The sequence below is a fragment of the Nuphar pumila genome, chromosome 2, assembly GCF_984573655.1.
Source record: "Nuphar pumila chromosome 2, dmNupPumi1.hap1.1, whole genome shotgun sequence".
NCBI classification, from domain to species: Eukaryota; Viridiplantae; Streptophyta; class Magnoliopsida; order Nymphaeales; family Nymphaeaceae; genus Nuphar; species Nuphar pumila.
This window is the reverse complement of record NC_143250.1, coordinates 121,456,474-121,483,913: the sequence shown is the minus strand read 5'-3', so window position 1 is coordinate 121,483,913 and position 27,440 is coordinate 121,456,474. Positions and strand designations below refer to the sequence as shown.

Sequence of the window (27,440 nt, the reverse complement as noted above, 5' to 3'; positions counted from 1 at the left end):
CCTTTGAAACCAACTGAGAATTGGTCGAAATGTGCATCATATTGCTTCCCGCAGGATCACTGGAACAGTTTTATAGTTGAAGAGGATTTCATGTTTATTGCAAAGAATGGGTTGAATTCGGTGAGGATTCCTGTGGGATGGTGGACCGCCCGAGATCCAACACCTCCAGCACCTTTTGTTGGGGGTTCCCTACAGGTTTTGGACAACGCATTCTCATGGGCAGAGTAAGGCAACAACTATATATCAAAACCACTTAGCTTCCAAAATGGTTTAATATTAGATTGATTCTAGAGAATATATAGCTCACAAATGTTGCAAATGCATTCAGGAAATATGGTCTAAAAGTCATACTTGATCTCCATGCCCCACGTACCTCTCAAAATGGTCAGGAACACAGTGCAACAAGAGATGGTACACTAGACTGGGGGAAAACACAAGAAAGCATCGACGAGACCGTTACTGTTATAGACTTTTTTGCATCGAGGTATGTTCTTTGTTCATCATTACCAAGATTGTGTACATGGCTTGATGATCTTGAATGATCATGTGATTATATTTCTATTCAAACATGCCAGAAATATATGCTATTGAAACTAAGGAAAGAGCATGTTTGTTTGTGCGATGCAGGTACGCGAATCGACCCGTCTTAGCAGCAGTGGAGCTCATCAACGAGCCCCACACTTCCGGGGCCTCCCTTGAAGTCCTGTCTACGTATTACAAGGCAGGCTATGATGCAGTCAGGAAATATTCTTCCACAGCCTATGTCATCATGTCCAGCAGGCTGGGCTCAGCATCACCAACTGAGCTCTTCTCCCTCGCCAGTGGGCTCACCAGAACAGTCATTGACGTCCATTACTACAGCCTTTTCATCCCTTTATTTAATGGCATGACGGCACAACAAAACATAGATTACGTCTACAATAATAGAGTAGCTGAATTGAACTCCATAACCACAGCTAATGGCCCTCTTATTTTTGTGGGTACGTATCGAACTTATACCTGACCAGATTTTATGCTCGACCTATGCCGTTTCATGTAATATGTACCCCACCCAATTAACTCGAAATCTGAACCCGTTTTGCATCTTAACTCGTATCAAACCTGAACCATTTTGGACGCCACCAAGTTGATTTTCAAAATATATCCCCGAAACTGACCGAGACCCGAATGTCAGTTGTGCTTGGATCTGTTTCATATGCACACATAATCGGGTGATTTGACAAAAACACAAAAGAAAATTTGTGTTTTGAAATCACCACCGTCCAAGATTTCAATCACCACCGTGGGTTGTGAAATGATGACATCAGTGCTTTTGGTCGGCCCCACTTCTTGCACAATATTCAATGGTGGTGGTGGTGGTGAATATTGAAGGCATGGATGGTGATGATTTCAAATCACAAAAAAACTGTGCGTTGTCAAATCACGCTCCACATAAACACCTAAATATGGTACTTTTATGGTGAAGTTGATTTGCTTTTTTTTGTTTTTTGTGTCATATGGAAAACCGAAGGTGAATGGGTTGCTGAGTGGAACGTGCAGCAAGCATCGAAGGAAGATTTTCAGAGGTTTGCACAGGCGCAGCTACAAGTGTTTGGGCGTGCCTCATTTGGATGGGCTTACTGGACATTCAAGAACGTGAACCAACACTGGAGCCTCCGGTGGATGATAGAAAACGGCTACATTACACTTTAGTTGTACCTTGCATTTGGTGGGGTCCAGTACAATAGCTGCGATCTAATCTAAGTAAATAAAAACCCCAAGTGCTTTCGATGGTGGCAAAAGTTTTTTTTTTCCTTTTATTGCCAAAAATGGAAACGGAAACAGGAAATGTCTTGGGAAACAGAAACGGGAAATGAGGTTTTTCAGGAGCATGTGGAACAGGAAACAAGAAATGAATTGAGAAATTAATGAACCTGGAAACAAATTGGGAAACAACTGGGAAATGAATAGGAAATATTTAATAATAAGAAAAAAAACTAACCAAACATGAGAAACATGTATCCCAGAAAAATGGGAACACCTGGAAAATGCGTGGGAAACATGTCGGAAACGCATAAAAATGTGTTCCCAACTATGGGAAACGTATTTTCCATAAATTTTTTTGTGTTTCCCACACATTTTGGGCATGCATTGTTTCCTATTTTAAAAATGCATTTCCCATCCTCCAGGAGCATTTTCGGTGACCCTGATTAGTACTCCCTGCTACAAACAATGCCAATATATAGTTACTACAAGTGTTGGCCGGCTAAAAATCTTTATTGGAAGGCATTGCCCTAAGTAAAGAAACATGCTCACAAGGGCTCAATCACCTATACCTAGCTAAGTGAGTTGGCTTAAGGCATTCAACTTGAAGGACTTCATGAGCTCAATACTTATGGTGTGTGTCTTCTGCTTCAAGGTTGAAGCTAATGGGAAACCATCTCCGATGGGAAGGAGGGAGTATTCCTGGAGCTTTACACCAGAAACACATGAACAAGACCATGGTCAATGTGACATCTCTTGGCCTGTAACCGGATGTCCAAACCATAATCCTGCTTTCTCTCTGTTATAAAAAAAATACTCTCATCGAAAATAACAATCTTTAACGGTGCTTCTAACTGTCGATAACGGTTCCATATGTGTCAGCATGTTTGTGTTGTAATTCACTACTATGGAAAATCTATACGGTGACCATTAATTGTGGGTGCCTGCTGGTATTAATCTATCTTAGTGACTTACCAATGTTTGTTAATTATTGCCAATAGAGTCTCCTTCTTGGAGAAAGGATCAAGTAAAATGGGGTTTTTACAAAGCTAAGGCAGTTAAAACACCCATACAGGATGTGGCACTTGTCTTGCTTGTATACAAAGCAGCTAATGCAATAAAGAACATGCTCATCTTTTTGTTGGCTATGGTCGTACTTTTAGCAATGGTATTTTTAAAACATTATTTTATCGTTGAAAGCGTTTAGAAAATCATCAACCAATTAATAATACTGATTTTTCACGTAAGTGATGAGTCAGATCGATCCACAGGTAACAAGATATACTCAAATTAAAACTAAAATTTGCACTTTATTGATATTGGACTTGTTCAATTACAGAAAATATTACAATGAAAAATAAATTGAACAAGAACGAAAAGAAGTCACGCAGTGACTTAAGCCCATAAATGCAAGGGCATTTTCATCATTTCACTTGATACAACAATCGACCACTGGGACGAGATGCTCTTACTGCAACTTAATATCACCTGCATAGTATGAAAACAAAGTTAGTAAAAACTATTTAAAGAAATCAAAATTACTATTTCTAGTTTAATTCTAAATTTAATCGTTAACCTAATGCTTACGTAAAGCGAGAAATTACCAAAGCTAATTTCCTAAACTAATTATCCTAACACTACAATTAACTCTGGACTAATATTAGAAACCTAATAAAACACTAAAAATCAAAATTAGAAAAACTACGTAAAATAGAAAATAACTATTTTGCCCCCATGCTACGCGAAACCCCCTAATTTCTGATAGGCAATTAGAAAATGAATCATAGATGGCCTAAACAGAGTTCAATTGGAGTAATTTCTATTGCATTGATTTTCTAACAGAATTAGGAATTCAGCGGAGCCGTCGGATCCCGAAAATTACTCTAAGAACTCTGGATATAGGCATCACAAATTCAGCGAGAATTATGTGATAAGCCTATCTAGAAAATTAAAATAATGCTAAGGGAAAAACTACACAAAAATAAATCCTAAAACACTAATTATCAATACAAGAAAAATGTGGATTAGCGACGGACATTTGCGACAGTTTTTTTCTATCGCAAATATGTGACGGATTAGTGAGGGAATTATTTCGTAGCTAATTAGCGACAGATTAACGACGAAAAAATTTCCTCGCTAATCCCTCGCTAATTTTTTATTTAAACCGTTCCATCTGAAGCGCAAAATTTTCCCTCTCTCCCCATTCAAAGTTTTTTGATTTAAATCGTCTCCCACCACTCCCTCTGCGAGGTCCTCTACTCCTTCAAGGAGCTCCGTCGGCTCTGCATCGAGCTCCTTGACAGCAAGCTCGGCATCGACGGTGGCGCCCTCCACAAGTGGCAGGCCGAGTTCGGGAGCTCACTCGAGAGTTGTGTCATCCTCGTTGCCGCCTCCTTCCACTGGTGGCCCGCTGTTGGCTACAATCTACCCATCGATTCTGCCATTGAAGCCGAGAGCGACCCCAATTGCGGCCCTGAGAACCAAGGAGGCATCGCGGAGTCATTTTACATGAACGACAGACTGAAGTTGCGCGTCGTCTGGATGATCACCTCGCTGATTGCTGCCTCTGCCGGAGAGCACGGCAGAGAGCATGCTGGTTCTGTGCAAAAGACACTGCAGTGGCGGCCTCGGTCGCTCGGGTGCAATGCATGTGTGGTGCGGTACAAGTCTAGCCTATTGCTGCCAGAATACCGCTCGACAGGGAGCAATTTTTTTTTTATTTTTTTATTTAAATTTAGCGACGGACGCGCGACGGATAATATCCATCGCAAATTTAAAATAACGACATACTCGCGATGGATCATGTATGTCGCTAATCTACCGCAAATTAGCAACGGACGTAGCGATGGATAAGTTCAATCGCTAATTAGCGACTAGGATTATGCGATGGATGCTATCCATCGTTAATCTGTCGCCAATCCATATTTTTCTTGTAGTGTATCGAACTAAAACATATACTTACTAATTCTAAACCTAAGTAGACTATTATCCTACAGAAGTTATTAATCTCAACAATGAATCCTATGCTCGCAAGTCGACAAACCCGGCTAGACACACGGTTCTAGCCGGTTTTGATGTAGCAGCCAAGAACCGTTAAGATGAAAGTCTAAAATGCAAATAAACCCTAATCTAACATAACTATGCTATTTAGCAGCCTAACTACTAACTAATTAAAATTAAAAACAGAGTGAAAACTATGCTAGTTTTTTTTTTAAATACCCTCAAACGACTAGAGTGATTCTAGTCGATTTGAGGGGTTTGAACCAAATAACTTCTAAAAACACTAACATTCCCTAATCCAAGTTGTCTAAATTAATTGACCTAATGTAACCAACTAAATAGAACCTAAACATATGCTAGAAATACAAATCTAATAGAAAATTAAGAAGACTATGCAACTACACAAGACTAATATCAATTTTAACATAAAAACACTTCTACTTGAAGCTACTACATAATTTGGCTAATGTGAGAACTAATGTATACTCTCAATCTAATCTATTACTAATATGATTCACATTTTCACAGACCAATCAATATCAAGCTAACCCAACAATCAAATATCTATGATTAAGTGAAACCTAAAACCGCCTCAAATGAAACTACTTCTAAAACAATGCTAATTTTTACATCGTACTAGCCTATGAACGAAAAGCAACAAATAAGCAACCTAATATTGAATTCACTCAGGAACTAAACTACAAACAATAAAACCTATTGCTAAAACAAAATATAAGCAATAATTAGTAACCTCAACTATCCTTCTCAAAACGCTCAAATCGTGTGGGACAAATTCCTACCGAATTTGGGCCTTATCATGCTCTTCTAGTCGAAATTACAATTACCACTAACTACAGCTGCTCCACAGAAATTAAACATAACCAAATCTACAGCTACAGCAACTAAATGACTACGTTGATCTATTTGGCTCAAGACCCCTAAGGCGGCTATTGCGAAAATACATAGAAGCAATGCTAAATTATGGTTCAAACTAATGCAACAATGAACTATACTAACACAACATATTTAACTCACTAAGAAACAATTAAAGAACCTACTGAAATACTGATAACACAGAAAGTACGCCGACATATTCTAATTACACAAAGCACGAAACATGAAAATCGGGTATTTGCGAGTTCCTAACAAAACGAAATGTATTTCAGCAACAAAAACATACTCACAACATGAAAATCAATATTTAAATCTGAAAAAACACAACTATTTATATACATCAACTGATTTAAGCACTTAAAATAAAAATGCTTCAGCCGGCTAGAATCAATCTAGTCAGTTATAGCACTAACAGGGGAAATCGCCTCCAAGCAATCAAAAATGCCAAGCAACAGTAAACGAAATTATCTAGACTCGAATCCAAGTGTTGGTTTAAGCACTAACACATTAATCTAAGACTGACAGAAAATGGAAAACATGCATAAAACAACAAACAAGTCACACGCATGTTGAGTTTTACACTAAAAGAGGGGGATGAGGAAAGAGCTTACCGGTGGCCTATTCCGGCAGTCCGAGGAGTGAAGGGATCGAAGAAGAGGTGAAATTTTGCCCAGGTTATGCGTCTATACCCTCAATGGTGTTGTCCATTTCGCCTTTGCAACAAGATGCTGGAAACAGTGGTGGGTGGTGCTCTGATGGTGGCGTGAAGGTCCGACAGCGCGGATGGTGCAGAAGGCCGCATGGAGGTAGAGTCAGCTGGTTGTGGAGGGGCAGACGGCACCCCTACCTCAGCTGGTTCACCACCAAGCAGCTATAACCTGCAAAACACATCAAGGGAGGTTAGTTTTAGCAAGGAGGAGAAGAGAAGGTACGCATGAAGAAGAAGTGGAATGGAGGATGAAGAAGACGACGGCCATGGGAGCTTGGCAAAGCCAAGCGACCCAATGAGAAGAAGGTGGGGCGGCTTGTGGCTGAGGGAGAAGATTATGGATCAAGAGTTGGGGCTGGAGGGCGCACTTCCAAGAGCAAAAGATGTGACCATTAGGGTTTTGGGAAGTTTTTATAGAAGAAAGCCATTTTTTTGGCTTTTATCCAAAAAAAAAAAGATTAAAATCAAATTATTTATTGGGTGCCTTTTATGAGGGGGGTTTTAGCAATTGTTTTCCAAATTCATGAATGGGGCTGATGTGGGTTGGATTGGGTATGTTTTGCATTGATCCATGGCTCAAATGGGTCATTTGGATTCGATTTGACCTGCTTCGCCCTGAGGTCTGAGACGCTACACTAAAATGTGATATCTCTCTTGTTTTAAGTCTGATTCAAACGAAATTTGAATTGTAGCTCAATAACATCTAAATGCATCTAAGTGAGGGTTCAAAACCTATAAATGATGCCTTTATGCAATAATAATATGTTATATCTATCAGTAAATCATGCATTATCAAATACCCCCATGCTAGAATAATTGCTAGTCCTTAGCAATATACACTACCCTTGCAATGAAGATATGGACTACCCGAATAAAATATAAACTTTTATTAAACTAACTAACTCACTTTCGTAGGAATCACGGTCGCATTTAGCTTATGCAACAAGCCCTTGTTGAACCCATGAGTTACCTTAGTGGACGAGCAAGGTCTCGTGAGGGTTTGCAGAGATGCTACCCACAAACATCAGAAATCATGCAGCCATTCAATTTTTTCTTCTAGAATGCTAGGCAATTTAAGAAATCAATTTTAGCAAACATTGCATGTAATTTTCACTCTCAGAACACAATTAGAGATTCTATGCCTCCACGATAAAAATTTTCCTTTCACTCTTCTAATAATGGCATTTATCTATGATTGTTTCTCTGAAAATCGTGTATTGTCATGTTATTGTTCATTTTTCATCATTTGTATCTTTTTCTGCACAGTCTTTCATTCTACTTCTAAGTGATGAATTTTTCTTTACATTAAGCTCTCATTTTCATTGGATTTAAAAAAAAATCCAATTTTTCATATTCTTTCTTTTATTTTCATTCTATAGCTTGTGTGTGGTCTGTTTTGTGCCTTGTGCAATGTTAATGCCTTCTTATACCACTATTTGTATGTTAAAGACATTAACTAGACCCAAAAGTGACTTCCTTCATTTACCCCTTCGACATGAGGTTCAGACACTTCAACTTGTGTGTGATCTCAGCTTCTAAGGCTCACGAAGTTCTCACTTTCTTTTTCGAATGAAATTCAAACGCTTCAACTTGCGTCTGAACTCATCTTACTCGGGATTGTGAAATTATCCAAACAACCTAACGCAAACTCTTTTCTTTTGAGGTCAAGCTTTTTCTTTATATTTTTCACTTACTTCGTAGCTTATTTCGAACTGTGCATACTTATAGTTTGTGATTCAAAATTATTTTTTCACATTCAAATACAGTCCTTCCTTTGAGCTTTACATAAATACTCACCCTTTTTAGCTTTGTTCAAAAAAAAATCCTCATGGGGCTTCTAAAAATTTCTAACATGTCAAATTATGTCAAAAACATTCATATATGCTAAAAAAAAAATTGGAATGCCTAATTTATGAGTTTTAGCTACTGAAACAAGATAAATAGAATAAAATAGTGTGTATCCACTGACCCCCCCCCCTCCCCACCCACCCTGTCGCCTCTCGGCTGTTGGCAGGGGCTGGCCTCTGCCACCTTGTTGTTGTCGGCAGGGGGGGTTGGCCCTCTGCTGTCTCGTGACTGTCGGCAGGGGCTGTCGTCTCGTGGTTGTCGGCAGAGGCTCAGCCCCTGCCGCTTCGATGCTGTCGGTAGGGGCTGGCCCCCTGCCGTCTCGTGGCTGTCAGCAGGGGCTCAGCCCCTGCCGCTTCGTTGCTGTCGGCAGGGGCTGGCCCACTGCTGCCTCGCTGTTTTCAATAGGGGCTCATCCCCTATCGCTCCGCTGTTGTCGACAGGCAGGGGCTCGCCCCTTGTCGCTTTTCTGATTTTGTCAAACAGGGGCACACCCCTACTGCCTCTCTTTTTTTCGAAAGACAAGCTAAGGGGGATGCCCTGCCTGACTTCCTGTTTCTCCGCATGATAAATAATGTAGCGTTGAATACTCACACTTTTGCAGACTTTGCATCGAACTCCGCTCTAGATCTACGGCCTGAGCCTCGTATCATCTACACCCGTAGACGCACGCAGCTGCACAACATCCCGAGGTAGGGGAAAGTCCAACGAGGATTTTGGATGAATAAAATAAAATATAAGACTTCTGAGATACAATAGTTGTTTTACATACTTGCTTATTTGAATAAGTATTTAACTTATGATTGTCTGGTCAGTGTTTTCCTCGTTCTTATTCCTCTAGAATTTCATGCTTAATGTATGCAATACGGGTGGACTCATTTTTACAGAAATGCCTATGATTGTGTCTATGTACTTGCTCACTATTGTGACTTTTTTATATATGTCGTGTTGTTATTTCATGATGAAACTTGTAGCCGCCCTCAGGCAAACCTTGTAGGGTGTGCAGGTGTACGTACCACATTTTATCCGTTTGGAAAGGGTGTGAAAAGGAGTACAAACACTAAAAGCTTGAGAGAAGGTGTTTTCTCGTGCAAGGTTGACTCCTCGAGAATGAATGTTTGCTTATAAAGCTTGCAAGCTAGTTATGCGTTGCTAGATGCAACTAAGTGTATTCCGAGTCGGTTACTCAGAAGAAATGATTGAATCCACAGCAATCCCAGGACTTTTATGAGACGTCCTGTTTCTTATTAATTGAGCATGCCAAGTATATTACTGATTTTTATGAAATATTGTATTGGGTCATCCATCGAGAAACCCACAAAATTGTTATTGTAACCGAACCTTAAGACAGGTACGGTATAAATTTTACAGAAGGTAATGAAGTACCCTGAAGTGGGCAATCAACACCTTATAGATATCAATGAGATAATGTCGGCCTCCACTGGCCAATTGCTCAAAGAGCAATACATGTCATGTATGAACCAAAAGAATCATAAAACATTATTAGTTACCCTCTCATCGTAGTCGTACCTCTAGGAAGGTATGATCGTACTTTTGAACAAGTATGTCCCAAGTGTGTTACGATGTCTGGATGATGAGGTTGTAGCAACCTCAATGCGTGCATTTAGCACAATGCTGAGATCACATAAATGGTGACAACTCGCCTTCACAGGCAAGATGCTCGAGTGGGTCTAATAGACCAGAGCATGTAGAATGGGGTGGCGGTTAAGAAACCCCCGTCGTACCCATTCAACCTTCACGGTTCATCAAGGGAGAGGATGGCTGGTACAAAAACTCCGATGGACAAGTTGTTAACAACCACCCCACTGGCAAAAGACTCGGCTTCCCCAGTCATCGGAGTTAGGGGAATTGAGACTGCCATAAATTATCCTAGATGGTAACTCCCAGGTACTTCTACAGAAGTGGGATGCATCCATGGGCCACGAATGCCTTTGGGGATTTTCTTTCTTGGTCACTGACCGTCCCCTTAGGAGCGGACTCAGTCAGCCATTCGGGTTAATGAAAACACCTTACACAATAAACCCTCGGATCGATCTCGGTTGTTTCTACGTTTCGCGTCCGTGCGTACCCACAGACCAGTTAATATCAGAACTTAAATAATATCTTTTTGAATAGTTGTAGATGATTGAGACTTACACTGCTTGAAATGTTTCAAATAATAGCTCTTTGCACATATTACACTTGTTAGCATAGATTACAATTGCATTGGTTGTTTTAATATAATAATTGTTTATCTCATGAATGTCCTGCTTTATTTTATTCTACTTATCTATTCGTGCACCTACTGGTTTGTTATGAAACTGACCCATTTCATGGGCAGGTGAGGAGTAAGACTTCACAGGCGGCCGATGGCGTGGTGCAATATGGCTCAAGATTTCTCTTCTTTCTGCTGGCGTCTTGGCTCTGAGTTTTAGAGTTTTTCTTTAGATTATGGAACTTTTAAAAATTGCTCATTTTATAATAAACTACAGATTTTATTAATAATCTATTGCATTATTTCAACAATTCCTTTTTAGTAGTTGTTTATGTGAATGGTAGTTTTTCAGCTAACGTACCCAGGATTGTTGACTTGTGCTCCTTTCTAAATGTCTTCCGCTGTCGTTTTTAAAAGTAAAAACTTTAAATCTTTGAAAGGTTTTTCGATAATGTTTTCAAAATCACAAGTTGAAATTTTGGAGCTTTACAAACGCCATAGAAAGATAAGAGCATCTGAATCACGCTAGCCTTAATCTCGTAGTGAGGCGCCCCTACATTGGGTCTCCGAATACAGGACGCCTGAGTGTACTCCGTGGGTAGAAAGTACTCCCTCAGAGAGCGTGTAGGAGCTTTGGGTTCTAAGTCCCCCATTTTGAATCAGTTATGAGAAGAACATATAATTCTATCTGGATCCTCAACAAAAGGTTGGAGTGGGACACCCAAATTCCTGCACCCTTGTATACACTGGAACTAAGTCCAGATGAGTGCAACCTAACCTAAACTATCTAGTGTCCTAACTACATAAATAAAAAGAAAAACAGAAACAATAAACAATGAACAAAAACAAGAATTAAAACTAAATGCAATTAAACTATGCTAAACATGCTTAAAGAAAATTCAAATACAAAATTAAATCTGCACTAAGTATGCTCAAGTACAGAGATAGGAATTCTCGCTAAGTTGTCTAGAACTCACCTGTCTAATAGCTCCAAAAGGATGAAACATTGTGAATCCTAGAGAAACCAAATGTGAATCCTATATGAACTTACTACGTTAATCCTATATTTACTTACTAATCATATTAACTAGAAAATAAAATGAAATTAACTAACTAAGCAAATATCAACAAATCACAAAATTAGAATTAAAAGAGTATAATCGTGGTTCCTCGACAACGGCGCCAAAAGCTTGGTCATACTTTTAGCAATGGTATTTTTAAAACATTTTTTATCGTTGAAAGCGTTTAAAAAATTCCAACCAAGTAATAATATTGATTTCTCACGTAGGTGGTGAGTCAGATCGATCCACAGGGAACAGGATATACTCAAATTAAAACTAAAATTTGCACTTTATTGATATTGGACTTATTCAATTACAGAAAATATTACAATGAAAAGTAAATTGAACAAGAATGAAAAGAAGTCATGCAACAACTTAAGCCCACAAATGCAAGGGCATTTTCATCATTTCACTTGATACAACAATCGACCACTAGGACGAGATGCTCTTACTGCAACTTAATATCACTTGCACATTATGAAAACAAAGTTAGAAAAACTATTTAAAGAAATCAAAATGACTATTTCTAGATTAATTCTAAATTTAATCGTTAACCTAATGCTTACGTAAAGCCAGCAATTACCAGAGCTAATTTCCTAAACTAATTGTCCTAACACTACAATTAACTCTGAACTAATATTAGAAACCTAATAAAACACTAAAAATTGAAATTAGAAAAACTATGTAAAATGAAAAATAACAATTTTACCCCCATGCTACGCGAAACCCTAATTTCTGATAGGCGATCGAAAAATGAATCGTAGATGGCCTAAACGGAGTCCGATTGGAATGATTTGTAATGTGTTGATTTTTTGACAGAATCAGGAATTCAACGGAGCTGTCAGATCCCAAAAATCACTCCAGAAACTCCGGATATAGGCATCACAAATTTAGCAAGAATTACGCGATAAGCCTATCTAGAAAATTAAATAACGCTAAGGGCAAAACTATACAAAAATAAATCATAAAACACTAATTATCGAACTAAAACATATACTTACTAATTCTAAACCTAAGTAGACTATTATCCTACAGAAGTTATTAATCTCAACAGTGAATCCTATGCTCGCAAGTCGACAAACCCGGCTAGACACACGGTTCTAGCCGGTTTTGATGTAGCAGCCAAGAACCGTTAAGATGAAAGTCTAAAATGCAAATAAACCCTAATCTAACATAACTATGCTATTTAGCAGCCTAACTACTAACTAATTAAAATTAAAAACAGAGTAAAAACTATGCTAGTTTTTTTTTTTTAAATACCCTCAAACGACTAGAGTGATTCTAGTCGATTTGAGGGGTTTGAACCAAATAACTTCTAAAAACACTAACATTCCCTAATCTAAGTTGTCTAAATTAATTGACTTAATCTAACTAACTAAATAGAACCTAAACATATGCTAGAAATACAAATCTAATAGAAAATTAAGAAGACTACGCAACTACACATGACTAACATCAATTTTAACATAAAAACACTTCTACTCGAAGCTACTACATAATTTGGCTAATGTGAGAACTAATGTATACTCCCAATCTAATCTATTACTAATATGATTCACATTTTAACAGACCAATCAATATCAAGCTACAACCCAACAATCGAATATCTATGATTAAGTGAAACCTAAAATCGCCTCAAATGAAACTACTTCTAAAACAATGTTAATTTTTACATCGTACTACCCTATGAACGAAATGAAACAAATAAGCAACCTAATATTGAATTCACTCGGGAACTAAACTAGAAACAATAAAACCTATTGCTAAAACAGAATATAAGCAATAATTAGTAACGTCAACTATCCTTCTCAAAACGCTCAAATCGGGTGGGACAAATTCCTACTGGATTTGGGCCTTATCATGCTCTTCTAGTCAAAATTACAATTACCACTAACTACAGCTGCTCCACAGAAATTAAACATAACCAAATCTATAGCTACAACAACTAAATGACTACGTTGATCTATTTGGCTCACGACCCCTAAGGCGGCTATTGCGAAAATACATAGAAGCAATGCAAAATTATGGTTCAAACTAATGCAACAATGTACTATACTAACACAACATATTTAACTCACTAAGAAACAATTAAAGAACCTACCGAAATACTGATAACACAGAAAGTACGCAGACATATTCTAATTACACAAAGCATGAAACATGAAAATCGGGTATTTGCGAGTTCCTAACAAAACGAAATGTATTTCAGCAACAAAAACACACTCACAACATGAAAATCAATATTTAAATCTGCAAAAACACAGCTATTTATATACATCAACTGATTTAAGCACTTAAAATAAAAATGCTTCAGCCGGCTAGAATCAATCTAGTCAGTTGTAGCACTAACTGAGGAAATCGCCTCCAAGCAATCAAAAATGCCAAGCAACAGTAAACGAAATTATCAAGACTCGAATCCAAGTGTTGGTTTAAGCACTAACACATTAATCTAAGGCTAACAAAAAATGGAAAACACGCATAAAATAGCAAACAAGTCACACGCATGTTGGGTTTTACACTAAAAGAGGGGGATGAGGAAAGAGCTTACCGGTGGCCTTTTCCGGCAGTCCGAGGAATGAAGGTATCGAAGAAGAGGTGAAATTTTGCCCAGGTTATGCGTCTATACCCTCAATGGTGTTGTCCATTTCGCCTTTGCAACAAGATGCTGGAAACAGTGGTGGGTGGTGCTCCGATGGTGGCGTGAAGGTCCGGCGGCCCGGATGGTGCAGAAGGCCGGATGGAGGTAGAGCCGGCTGGCTGTGGAGGGGCAGATGACACCCCTGCCTCAGCTGGTTCACCACCAAGTAGTTGTAATTTGCAAAACACAGCAAGGGAGGTTAGTTTCAGCAAGGAGGAGGAGTGTGAGTTTTATGAAAACCCTTTTTAAAACAATTTTTTTAATGAAAATCCAGTGAAAGCCAGACACCAAATTTAATAATAATCGGCTCGCACGAGTGGTGGAGTTCGGGTCGATCTCAAGGAACGGGAAATACTTGTATTCAAACATGCAAGTTAAACTACTCTTTATTGCTAAAACAAAAAGAATTAATTAAATAATTAACTAACTAAGGGAGTGTTGATCTACGCAGAGAGCTTAAACAAAATAAATAAATGGTTTTATTATAGACCTAATTAATAAAATAAAAGAATTAAGAGTCCTAAACTAAAACTAAAAGAAAAGGGCTTCAGTGCTTCGAGTCTTCTTGTCCCTTCTTGTAGTAATGCATGTTTTCTTGAAGTTTTGCTTTTCTGAGGGCTCTCTGAGCGGCCTTTATGGGGGTCTGAGGGGACCTTTTTGGGACCTCAGAGGGCTCTTTAGAAGCTGGAAATCACTTCTCTCGCACATCCAAACTCTGTCCTGCAAAACAAAAATACAAAACGAGCAGAACCATGAAAAGAACCAATTCCAAAATCTAATAATTTAATAAAAAAAATAATCAAAAGACTACTCTAACAAACTATAACAAACGACTAACAATCAACTAACATATAACAACTAAAGAACTACTAAAACCAAATATAAAACTACTAACTAATCTTGCAATATACTAAAACAACTAACTACTTTTGATTCAAGAAAAAAATTAAAAATGTAAACCTAACTTATGAACAACTAAGGCTTAATGAAATCTGATTGACTATGCAATAAGTTACAGCACTTTTGATTACTAAAATCAAGAACCGTGATGTCAAACTAGTTAAATTTAATGAACAACCAAAACAGACACTACTTGCAATTCAAAACAAGTCAACCCTAACTCATGCTAACAAGCTGAGAGACAAATCTTAACTAATTAATGATGTTAATTTAGCCACCTAATTTATAACCTATAACTAACTCACGATTAACATGTAACAATATAAGAGAACTAGATAACTTGATTGAAACTAACACATAGCAGGATTAAATTATTAAAAGAAAAAAAAACTGTATGACGTCTATCAATTGCTAATTATCAACCGAAAATACAATCTAACTAGTGCTGAACACATCTAACTAATTACACAGTTGGTGAAAAGAAAAATATATATAGTGAATGCCAAAGAAGACCGTCCTAATTCAATCACGTTGGCCTGTGTTATCCTCAGCAACACAAAATCTGTGTGATCTAGTCCGACAATTAAAGTATCTTATGATTCATGCCCAAAATTAACAAACAAAGAATGCATATTAGCGTGAAATCTGAAATTGGAAATTCTTGTGAACTGAATCAAAACACGACTAATCAAATATGTTGCTGATTTTGTGTGAGTTGTATAAACCACACAGTATGCTATGATTCCAACGTCAATAAAGGATGAACAAATATTTTCAGTCGGTTTAATCCCACAAATCGACCACAAACAGATCGGTTAATGCATGTCATGTATTTTACTTTGGATTAAGCAAGCCAACGTCTCACATGATCTGTGCCTCCCGTGATCAAATGATCTGCATGAGCAGGCTGATCACGTAGTACAGCTCGATTGTCTGGTGCATAAAAGAACTAAACCACCCACTGTGTTTTCTAAAAAAAACTGAATAATAAATAAAATCATACTATGCAAGTTATTCTATGAAGATATAAAATAAACTAACCTAGACATTATGAGACTACAAAAAACATGAAAACAATACTAACGTATGCTGTATGCAAAAAAAAATATCTAAAAAATAAAATAACTATGAATTTAGAGAGGAGAGGGAGAAGAAGCTTACCCGAAAGTTGCTTCCAACAGAGGGGTTGAGAAAAGATCGGCCTTCCACGATCTATGCCCGTCACGCTGCACCTTTTGATGAAGGAAGACAGAACCGCCGGCGAGAAGAAAGGGAAAAAGGGAAAAAGAAGTAGGAGAGAAAAGGAGAAGGGACTGGTTGGCTGGTAGAGAAAGAAGAGAGAGAGAGAGACGTGAGCTTCAAAATGGGAGACCCCTTTTTTCTTTCTCAAACTTTCCTTTTCATAATAATAATTAGGTTTTGGAAAACTTTTTCAAAAAGAGTCTGTATACTTTTCAAATATTTCAAACAACTCCAATTTCTTAAACGTATTTTCCAAAAACTTAATTAATTACTCAAAAAGGCTCAGGAAGGGCTCGAGATGCTCAATTTAAAATTTGATAAAAATCTTTGAAAACCTTTGCAAACACGCATTTTTAAGCAATTATTGCACATGATCATGCATGAAAAATATATGAATTTATGTGTAGAATTATGCATGATCAAGGAGAAGAGAAGGTACGTATGAAAAAGAAGAGGAATGGAGGATGAGGAAGACGGCGGCCATAAGAGCTTGGCAAAGCCAAGCAACCCAAGGGGAAGAAGGTGGGCGGCTTGTGGCTGAGGGAGAAGATGATGGATAGAGAGTTAGGGTTGGAGGGCGCACTTCCAAGAGCAAAAGATGTGAACATTAGGGTTTTGGGTAGTTTTTATAGAAGAAACCCAATTTTTTGGCTTTTTCCAAAAAAATGATTAAAATCAAATTATTTGTTGGGTGCCTTTTATGAGGAGGGTTTTAGCAATTGTTTTCCAAATTCATGAATGGGGCTGATACGGGTTCGATTGGGTATGTTTTGCATTGATCCATGGCCCCAATGGGCCATTTCGATCCGATTTAACCCGCTTCACCCTGAGGTCCGACCTGCTACACTAAAAATGTGATATCTCTCTTATTTTAAGTCTGATTGGAACGAAATTTGAACCATAGCTCAATAACATCTAAATGCATCTAAGTGAGGGTTCAAAACCTATAAATGATGCATTTATGCAATAATAATATGTTATGTTTATGAGTAATTCCTGTATCATTAGGCCACTTTAGGTAAAAATATCTTACTTGATCCCCTTTGTTGCGGTATATGTAAAAACGCAAACACACACAGAGGCACATGATTTAGAGTAATTCGGTCCAACGTGACTTACATCAAGAATAGGACTTCTCTCTCTCTCTCTCTCTCTCTCTCTCTCTCTCTCTCTCTCTCTCTCTCTCTCTTTGGAGAGAGAGAGAGAGCAGCATTTACAAAATTTAAAAAACTTGTTGGATACAAGAGTTTTCTACTTAGGTTAAATTCCTCTTCATTATAAGGATAATTAGAAATATTTATACTAGGAGTCTGATTTGATGAGCAAAGCTTTCTTTCCTTTTGGCTTGATTAGATAATTTTATTTTCCTTCCTTCTCATTTGTTGTGTTGTGAAAAAGTTTTCCTTGTCTTGTGCAATCACCAAGATAGAAATTCTTAATATTGAAACTTTTCATTTATAAGATCTTTCCTTCATAGCATGTGGGATCATCTCAACATGTGGGCTAGTGTGTTGTGGATCCAATGCATCACCAATTGGATTCAAATCAATCTTCACATGCCCCTCAAGCTAATCTCTCTAAGATTAAGCTTGTCCCTCAAATATTGAAATTTTGGTTCAAGTAGAGCCTTTGTAAAAATGTCACATACTTGATCTTCATAACGTATGAATTAAACTTCGATGTCACCTTGAATCACCTTCTCTCTTACAAAATTATAGTCAATCTGTATGTGTTTTGTTCTTGCGTGAAACACTAGATTGATAGTTAAATACATGGCTCTCAAATTATCGCACCAAAGAATTGGAACTTATGATGAGTCAAAACCCAAATCCTTCAAAAGTTGCTTAAGCCATATTTACTTTAAGATTGCTCTTTCTATAACTCTGTATTCAGATTTTGTACTTGACCTTGCAACTATATGTTGCTTAGATGAACTCCAAGAATGTAAGTTGAGTTTCAGAAAAGTGAAGTGAGTCAAAACCCAAATTCTTCTAAAGTTGCTCAAGCCATATTAACTTTAAGATTGCTCCTGCTATAACTTTGTATTTGAATTTTGTACTTGACCTTGCAACTATATGCTTCTTGGACGAACTCCAAGAATGTAAGTTGACTCTTAGAAAAATGTAAGTTGTGTATTTAAAAAAAATCCTAAAAAATATTATAAATAGAGAACGTAACCTTCTCTCAACATAAAATATAGTGAGTATTTATGTCATGGATGCAGGTTCAGAAGAACCAAACCATGAAAATAGTTGTGCATGTGTTTGATCCTTTAGCTCATACTTTTTTTCATTAGTATGCAGGCACTTGGCCCAGCCCCAATTGAACCTAGTTCGACTGGGCTGCCAGCCAACCCAATTGAAAGCCATAAGTTTTTTTGCCGACTGAGTCAGCTAGAGGCTCACAACTATTATATATATATATATATATATATATATATATATATATATATATATATATATATTACTTTTTTTCTATGTTTGAGAGCGTGTCAGCCCCAGCCGACCAGTCGGCTAGGACTGGTCTGCTCTAGATTCAGTTCAGCTAACTGAATCGGTTGGATCCATCATATATATATATATATATATATATATATGTGTGTGTGTGTGTGTGTGTGTGTGTGTGTGTGTGTGTGTGTGTGTGTGCGCGCGCGCGCGTGTGTGTGTGCATTATAATATTTTGCACATCTTCAGCGGTCCAATCCAAAACTAGACAATGGTCTGGGACTGGACAGCAGATTGTCCTATCCTAGCCGACTGTCCAAGCTGAGACTGAACAGTTATCCATTCTGTCCTGGACAAAAAATCCATTTTTTTATTTTAACTGAATATGCACAGTTTTATTTCCACAGATCTGGTTCAGTTTTAAGAATCACAGCCCCGTGTCCACCTGTCCATATGTACACACCTATTCAGGGGACAAGTATGTTCAAAACGGACAACATCGATAGGGGCTCAAATCTGGCCATATCTGCTCCTCATCACGGTGGCCAGATCTGTCCAGATTTGCTTGATAAAAGCATGGATTAAAACTGCCCAGACATGTCCAAAGTATCCATACAAGGCAAAAACATATATATGCATATGTATACAAGCTTCTACATGTGTGTGTGTGTGTATATATATAAGGTAAAACACAAAAACATGCAAAAAATCATAGAAAAATAAATACCACATGATCTAAGCCTTCCTACATCAATTCTTATGGATTAAACTATAAAAAATCAAGATAGAATCCATGGTTCCCTATAAAAATGTTGCATAAAACTTATTTAAGTTTCTTTTCTCATTCGAGACAAAAGAAAGACCCGTACCTTAACTGTATATCAAAAAAGAATTAAAAACGGATGGTGGAAACATCGGATGATTGAAGAAGAAAGCCCTCTTCTTCTTCCTTCCTTCCCTCTTTTCCTCCATTTTTCTCTATTTCTTTCTCCCTTTTTTCTTCTCTTTTTTTCTCTTTTTTTTTTGATATTTATATAAGCAAAGAGCGGGTGACGTCCCCCCTTCTCCAACCTCTTCTAGATGGGTTGGAGAAGAGAGTGCAACCCAATATGAGATTCTCTCACCCACTAGAGTTCTGAAAATTTTAACAAATCGATATACGATATACGATATACCGCAATTCAGCATAATATATTACAAATCGATATTAATAAACAAAATAATATCTCACAAATTGTCACTATAAAACACATAATAGCTTATAAATCGATATACGACAATTCAACATAATATTAAAAATTGACATCAACAAACAAAACAATATTTCAGAAATTGACAATAAAAAATACATAATATCTTACAAATCGGTATACAGCAATTCAGCATAATATATTACAAACAAAACAATATCTCACAAATCGATATATATGTTACTACAACCACAATTTGTGTTACATTGCATATACTAAGTGAATGGATGATACCGGGTGGGGTAGAGACCCTTGCTCGCATCTGTAACCAAGAATTCTTGTCAACAGGTCCCAACGTCTTACAAATGTCTTCAAGTTTCCAACCATTAAAACGATATAATCTACCTGCAATAACAAAACAATGCCTTAATGACGCTCACGATGACATACGTTCTTCAACAATAACATGATGACATGGAAAGGTACTCATGACGCTTTAATGGCACTTGTTGGAATGTTTGTGCTTCATTGCTTTTTTTCATATTGCCTAACGAAAACGAAGAAGAGGAGAAGACTGTAAAAAGAGATGGCCGACAAATCCCCCTTGACGCCCACCAATGATCGAACCAGTCGTTTGATTTATAGTTATCTCCACGAGGTAGGAACGAACCAGGAAAAGTTTTCTAGAACGAACCAAAAAAGTATTCTACCTAACAAGTGCCTTTCTTTGCTTCTCCCTCTCCTCCTCCTCCTCCTTCTTTTGCCTTTGTTATTAGCTTGTGCTACAACAAAGGCGGAACGTGCAAATGTATATACGGAGAGCGAGAGAACATTTTCGTCCAACATATATCTATCTTACGGAAAGACATTTCCGTCAAAAGCATATCTACCTTTTTTATATGTTATTTTATTATAAAGTCATCGTGGGCAACATTGGCATATGAATTATCTATGGTCCCAGGATATTCCTCTGTACACACAAGAGCACGCAAATTTGTGTTTCGGGGAGAACACACAACACCCTCCCCCCTCGTATACATATTTGAGGAACCTTTATATATATATACAACCCTTTTCAGTTTTTTTATACATCTGACCCCTACATATTAAGTTTAGTAGAAGCTATGTTTGTTTTTATATATCTCAGATTTTATGAGGGTTGAAAATCAATATGCTACAATATACTAAATTTCCAAACCTCAAAAAAATAAATTTTTATGTCCAAAAACTGTGATTTAAGAGCTGATTTCTACTATTTTGACCATCCATGCGGTCTGATTTGGTCAAAATGACCTTCTCCTATGAGTTATAAATAGGGGTTCACAAAACCCGTGCATTTGCATGAAAAAATAAAAAATAAAATGAAAAATAACCAGATAAAACATGCATAATAAAAAAGAAAAGAATTATACACTAAAATCTTATCCTTTGAGGGTTAACCTCTGTTGGAAACTGTTCATGCACAACATTAACGGTAAAAACCAAGTGCAATGGTGCAGTTGAGAAATGTATTGTCTTTACAGTAGGAACAAAAAAATAAAGCCACAAATGAGGCAAGCACTATATATGAACCGTTATATGCAAACATGTGTCATGCACAGATCATTTCTGGCATCGCGCGAGACTAAACAATCTTTATTTCTCCTTTTACTAAAAGAATCTGATCTTTTAAACGACATCCATCTTGAGGTGAGTTGGTACAGGGATTGTTCGGATCTCTTTGGCTGGCTGGGCTCATGTGCTACACGCGACAAAATCAAAGAAAACGAGAGTTAGAAGGAAGGTCATGGATGATAATTATAACAAAAAGAAGATAAAACGTTTCCCACTATTCAATATTATTCCAGAGAAAAAAGGTTTTGGGATCCAAAAAGATGCAACCCAAGGGCTTAATGAGAGAGAAGGAGGAGATCTTTGAGAAGAGGAAGGGGCATAGCCTGGAAGCAAGAAAGACACTTTTCATGTGATTAAACGAGAGAATGAGTGTATTAATTTTCATTGGTTGAGGTTAAGGCCCATTGTGGATCTCCAAGTTTTGAAAGGAAAAATAAGGGTAAGATTGAAAACTATTTTGGATTAGAAATCAGAATTTTAGACGAGATATTTTAAAACCCCTCTTCAAATAGTGTGTCTTTCTTTCGAATAAGCAGGGATCAACAGCTTTAAGAACTTCAAAATCTTTAATGGTTGGACTTTATTTTGCAAGTGACTTGTATCTCAAATGTGAGTTTTAAAAGAATGTGAGGTTGATGGTGTGAGGCACCGTCAAAGCTCAAAAAGGTACAAACAAAAACAAATATACAAAAAATAAAGTTAAACACATGACTTTGATGAGCAACAAATTCGACAACACCTCTATAAAGCATGGGTTTGGGGAGATTTGGTTCAAATATGATAGATCTTATGACAGGTTATCTAACAAAATTCAATCATTTTGATGGTAAAAAATGTGTTCAAATTGGGTCTTACCTAAAAAATAGGATTTTGGTAAGTCTCCTTGTTTTGGTCATTAACTTTTTATTTTGATGTTATATTAACCTGATTTTTGTTTTCTTTAAAAACTAATATTCTATAATTTAACTCATTTATCTAAAAGATGTAACTTTGAAGGCAAAAAATAAAGTTAAAGTTAGAATAACTCTAAAATAAGTCGAAGACACTAGATTTTGGCATGACTCCTTACATGACCTTGACCTGGTCAAATTTGGAATGTCTACACCCATAAAATAAGAGAGAAATAAATATTAGAGAGAGAATTGTAAAAGACGAAGGGATTATGTGTGAAATTATAATTAGTTGACATGAAACCCAATAAAAATAAACATTAAAAAGGAAAAAGGTGGGGTTTGGTAGGGCCATAGAAAGGGGTAAAAGGGAACAAAAAAAAGAAGAGTAAAATATAAAACAATTAATGAAGAAAGAAAGAAACATTAAATGAAGGAGATGAAACGACATGAAATAGAAAAAACAATAATAATTTTTATTGGTGCCAAAGAGGGCTTTGGTCACTTTTATTTTAGTGGCAACTCTAAAAGACTCTCTCTCTCTCTCTCTCTCTCTCTCTCTCTCTCTCTCTCTCTCTCTAATATATATATATATATATGAAAATCTTTATGTATATTGAGATTAGTGGTATAGCCAAGGCTGGTTACTTGTATAGATTAGTGGTATAGCCAAGGGTAATTGGTTTTTTGGCTTCACTGTTCGATCACACTCTAGACATTTTCTCTATGCAGGCTCCTTCTCCAAACCTCATCCTGCAGATGAAAAGGAATGGAGAGGATGGTTAGAGATTTTGGACTTGAACAAGGATGATTCTAAGGTATTAAATCATGTTGTTTTCACTAAGTAAACTCACAAAACTTTTGGAAGGGAGATCCGCATGTTTGGATATCCCAGATCCACTAAAAAGTAACTGTAATAGATTCTATAGGATTTTTGTACAAAAGCCAAACATGGTTCAATCATATTGCTAGGTTGGTAGCCGACACAGCCAACGAGAGAGTCAAAAAGAGTTGGAAAGATCACCCCCAGACTGATTTTTCTCGAAGTAGGACTTATAGTTTAGTAAAGCATACTCCATTATTGAATGAATCTGGTAGGGGTCTATCTAGCCTCAGCTTGGCTTTCAAAAAAATAAATGTATATGGCATAACAGAAATATGTGAAATTAGAGGACATTACTTATATTACTATAGGTACATTTCAAGAAATGCTCAAAAGGGCCTACAATGTGTGATATTTTTCTGGGTCATTAAATGATGGCTTTCATTAAAAAAACATGATTCAAAAGTCGATGTTCGTTATTTTGAACATGTTGAATTCAGCTATGAGGTTTGATTTTATCAAAGAGATCCAAAGGCGTTTATATATATATATATCAAAGAGATCCAAACACCTTTGGATCCAAAGAGATGCAACCCAAGGGCTTAATGAGAGAGAAGGGGGAGATCTTTGAGAAGATGAAGGGGCATAGCCTAAGAAAGAAACTTTTCATGTGATTAAACGAGAGAATGAGTGTATTAATTTTCATTGGTTGAGGTTAAGGCCCATTGTGGATCTCCAAGTTTTGAAAGGAAAAAATAAGGGTGAGTTTGAAAACTATTTTGGATTAGAAATCAGAATTTTAGACGAGATATTTTAAAACCTCTCTTCAAATAGTGTGTCTTTCTTTGCAATAAGCAGGGATCAACAGCTTTAAGAACTTCAAAATCTTTAATGGTTGGACTTTATTTTGCAAGTGACTTGTATCTCAAATGTGAGTCTTAAAAGAATGTGAGGTTGATGGTGTGAGGCACCGTCAAAGCTCAAAAAGGTACAAACAAAAACAAATATACAAAAATAAAGATGAACACCTTCTAAATGAATTAAATAAAATTAATAAAACAAAAAATAAGAGAGAAAGTGAACTCACCACTGGCTTAGCTAGTTTTTTCCAAGATGACTTTGATGAGCCACAAATTTGAAACACCTCTATAATGCATGGGTTTGGAGAGATTTGGTTCAAATATGATAGATCTTATGACTGGTTATCTAACAAAATTCAATCATTTTGATGGTAAAAAAATGTGTTCAAATTGGGTTTTATCTAAAAAATAGGATTTTGGTCAGACAAGTCTACTTGTTTTGGTCATTAACTTTTTACTCCGATGTCATATTGACCTGATTATTCTATATTTTAACTCATTTATCTAAAATATGTAACTTTGAAGACAAAAAATAAAGTTAAAGTTAGAATAACTCTAAAATAAGTCGAAGACACTAGATTTTGGCATGACTCCTTACATGAAAATGACCTGATCAAATTTGGTGGGATGAGAAATAAATATTAGAGAGAGAATTGTAAAAGACGAAGGGATTATGTGTGAAATTATAATTAGTTGACATGACGACCCAATAAAAATAAACATTAAAAAGGAAAAAGGTGGGGCTTGGTAGGGCCATAGAAAGGGGTAAAAGGGAGCAAAAAAATAGAAGAGTAAAATATAAAACAATTAATGAAGAAAGAAATAAACATTAAATGAAGGAGGTGAAACAACATGAAATAGAAAAAACAATAATAATTTTTATTGGTGCCAAAGAGGGCTTAGGTCACTTTTATTTTAGTGGCAACTCCAAAAGATTCAGACTCTCTCTCTCTCTCTCTCTCTCTCTCTCTCTCTCTCTCTCTCTCTCTCTCTCTCTCTCTCTATATATATATATATATATATATATATATATATATATATATATATATATGAAAATCTTTATGTATATTGAGATTTTGATGGGTTTTCTTGTATTTTTTTCTAAATGTGACCACACAGATGTGATGTGGGTTTTATAGGAATTGGCTCTTGAATCATCAGATTATGAAGTATAAGTAGGATTTTTTTAAAGCTTTAAAATCAATATCTCAATTTTTTTTTAGAATATTCAATATCCAAAAATCATACTTTTTCCTCTAAAACACATGATCCAAGAGTTGAATGGCTCTTGATCTAGCATTTGATGGTTAGATCTATGCAATCATAAGTATGCACTACCATGTGGTGTCATCGTTATATATATATATATATATATATATATATAAAAGACAGTAGGGAAAATGTTTGCAAACCTCATGGGTCCCAAACTGCCAAGTGAAAGTCCACGCTGCAAGACCATGTTTCATTGTTTTGTGTCCTCTTATTAGGAACCAATATGATCATTTCAAGTTGGAATTAAAATCCAACTCTATTGCATCATGAAATATTTTTTTAATTTGGATCTGTTGCATAATGTATGGATTTGGAGCTACTAAAATCCACCCTATATCCAACCCGTTTGCACCCGATTCTACTAGTGGACTGATGAGGTGATCTGACAAAACAAAAATTGTGTTTTGAAATAACCATTGTGAAATGATGACATCAGCACTTCCATGGACCGGCCAATCCCAGCAATCACCTTGCACAACACGTCGGATAAGCAATTTGCTTAAGGAATAAGCGTCAGACACGTGTTCATTCATTCGTTGTGAAACGATGACATTAGCACTTCCATGGACCGGCCAATCCCAGCAATCACCTTGCACAACACGTCGGATAAGCAATTTGCTTAAGGAATAAGCGTCAGACACGTGTTCATTCATTCGTGTGAAATGAAGACTATCAGCACTTCCATGGACCGGTCAATGCCAGCAATCACCACAATTTGCTTTCACTTGCTTATAAATACTAGTGCAGATTGGCTTCACCCTCAATACTTTGGGGATCACAGAGAGAGAGAGAGAGTGAAGGGAAGATATGAGTGTGCCTATAGTCGTACCACATGGTGTCTGAAGGGCCTCCTTCTCCTGTTTCATTTCTCGTATCGTGTGCGAGTGCTGCACTCGACAGAAGCACCCGATGTTAAGTTCAAGGCCGTCAATCTTGGAGGATGGCTGGTGACAGAAGGATGGATCAAGCCTTCCCTCTTCGATGGAATACCTAATAAGGATTTATTGGTAAAGGGCATTCATTCCACCACTACCTCCCATTCTCTTAATTAAACATTTTAATTAAAGCAATGGGGTTGTAATTAGTTATTATTGTTGTATAAAAATGATTAATATATGTGTTGATCACCAGGATGGTACCCAAGTCCAGTTGAGATCTACAGCATTGGGGAAGTATCTGTGTGCAGAGAATGGCGGTGGATCCATCATTGTCGCCAACAGACCCAACCCTTCAGGATGGGAAACCTTCAAGGTATGGTAAACCCCCACCTTTCTTACCACTTGGGTTCCAGCAGTCCTACTAGTCAACTCAATTGGCTCTCCAGCCTCTCCTGAGTCAGCTTTATTTATATGTTTCTTTAAAAAAGAAAAAAAGAAAAAATCTTCACACACATATATACATATAAGGGTTGGGTGTAAAACACTTCTTTTTTTCAATTTTTCAAGTTTTAAATGCATTGTGAGCTCTCAATTTTTCAAGTTTTAGAAAAACATTCTTATAAGTCCTAAAGTCTTGGTGTAAAGCACTTCTTTTTTTAAAACCATTTCCGAAATATGAGCTTAATTAGCTGGACAAGTGGGTCAGCCCACAAATTAAAATTTATTCATTTTCATTGATTGGAAAAGCAATTCATTAAATATGTCATAAAAAAAAGTCAGATAGGCTTTAAATCAATGACAACATTAAATGGGGCCCACAGCTGTAGATTGTATAGGCCCAACATTTGGTTGTGTCACGTACCCAAGCCCTTAACCTTTGGATCTTTGTTCCTTATTTGTACTGGTTGAGTCATTAGGCCTTGTTTGATGTTTTGTCAAAGATTAGATGGAATGACCAAACAAAACGGATGACAAAAAGTTGTGTTCCTTGTGTGACATCTTGAACATGTATGGATAATGAGTCGGATAACTTCATTTTGGATCTTACTATTTGATTCGCCCAACCTTACTGAGTCTTTTAACATGTTTATTATGAATTTTAACTTTGGACATGAATCTTATATTGAATCTAAAACTAAAAAAAGTTAAAATTTGAGTAATTTGACAAAAAAAATAATATTTTATTAATATATAAATGCTTTAATCGGTATCATATTGAATC

The 27,440-nt window shown here is 36.8% G+C and overlaps 1 protein-coding gene across 4 annotated transcripts in view; it reads left to right on the top strand.

Moving 5' to 3' along the window:
* The window catches only part of LOC149846957 (putative glucan 1,3-beta-glucosidase A), a 44,866-nt gene that overhangs the window by 4,266 nt on the left and 13,160 nt on the right, over positions 1 to 27,440 (top strand). For 3 of the 4 annotated variants that reach the window (XM_089996692.1, XM_089996691.1, XM_089996693.1), the window contains one exon: positions 26,472 to 26,591. In XM_089996692.1, coding sequence (XP_089852818.1) covers positions 26,472 to 26,591 — 120 coding nt within the window. Of the gene's footprint in view, positions 1 to 54; positions 225 to 328; positions 485 to 627; positions 981 to 1,510; positions 1,782 to 26,471; positions 26,592 to 27,440 lie in introns of those variants that run through there. The other variant, XM_089996694.1, reaches the window with a different exon arrangement.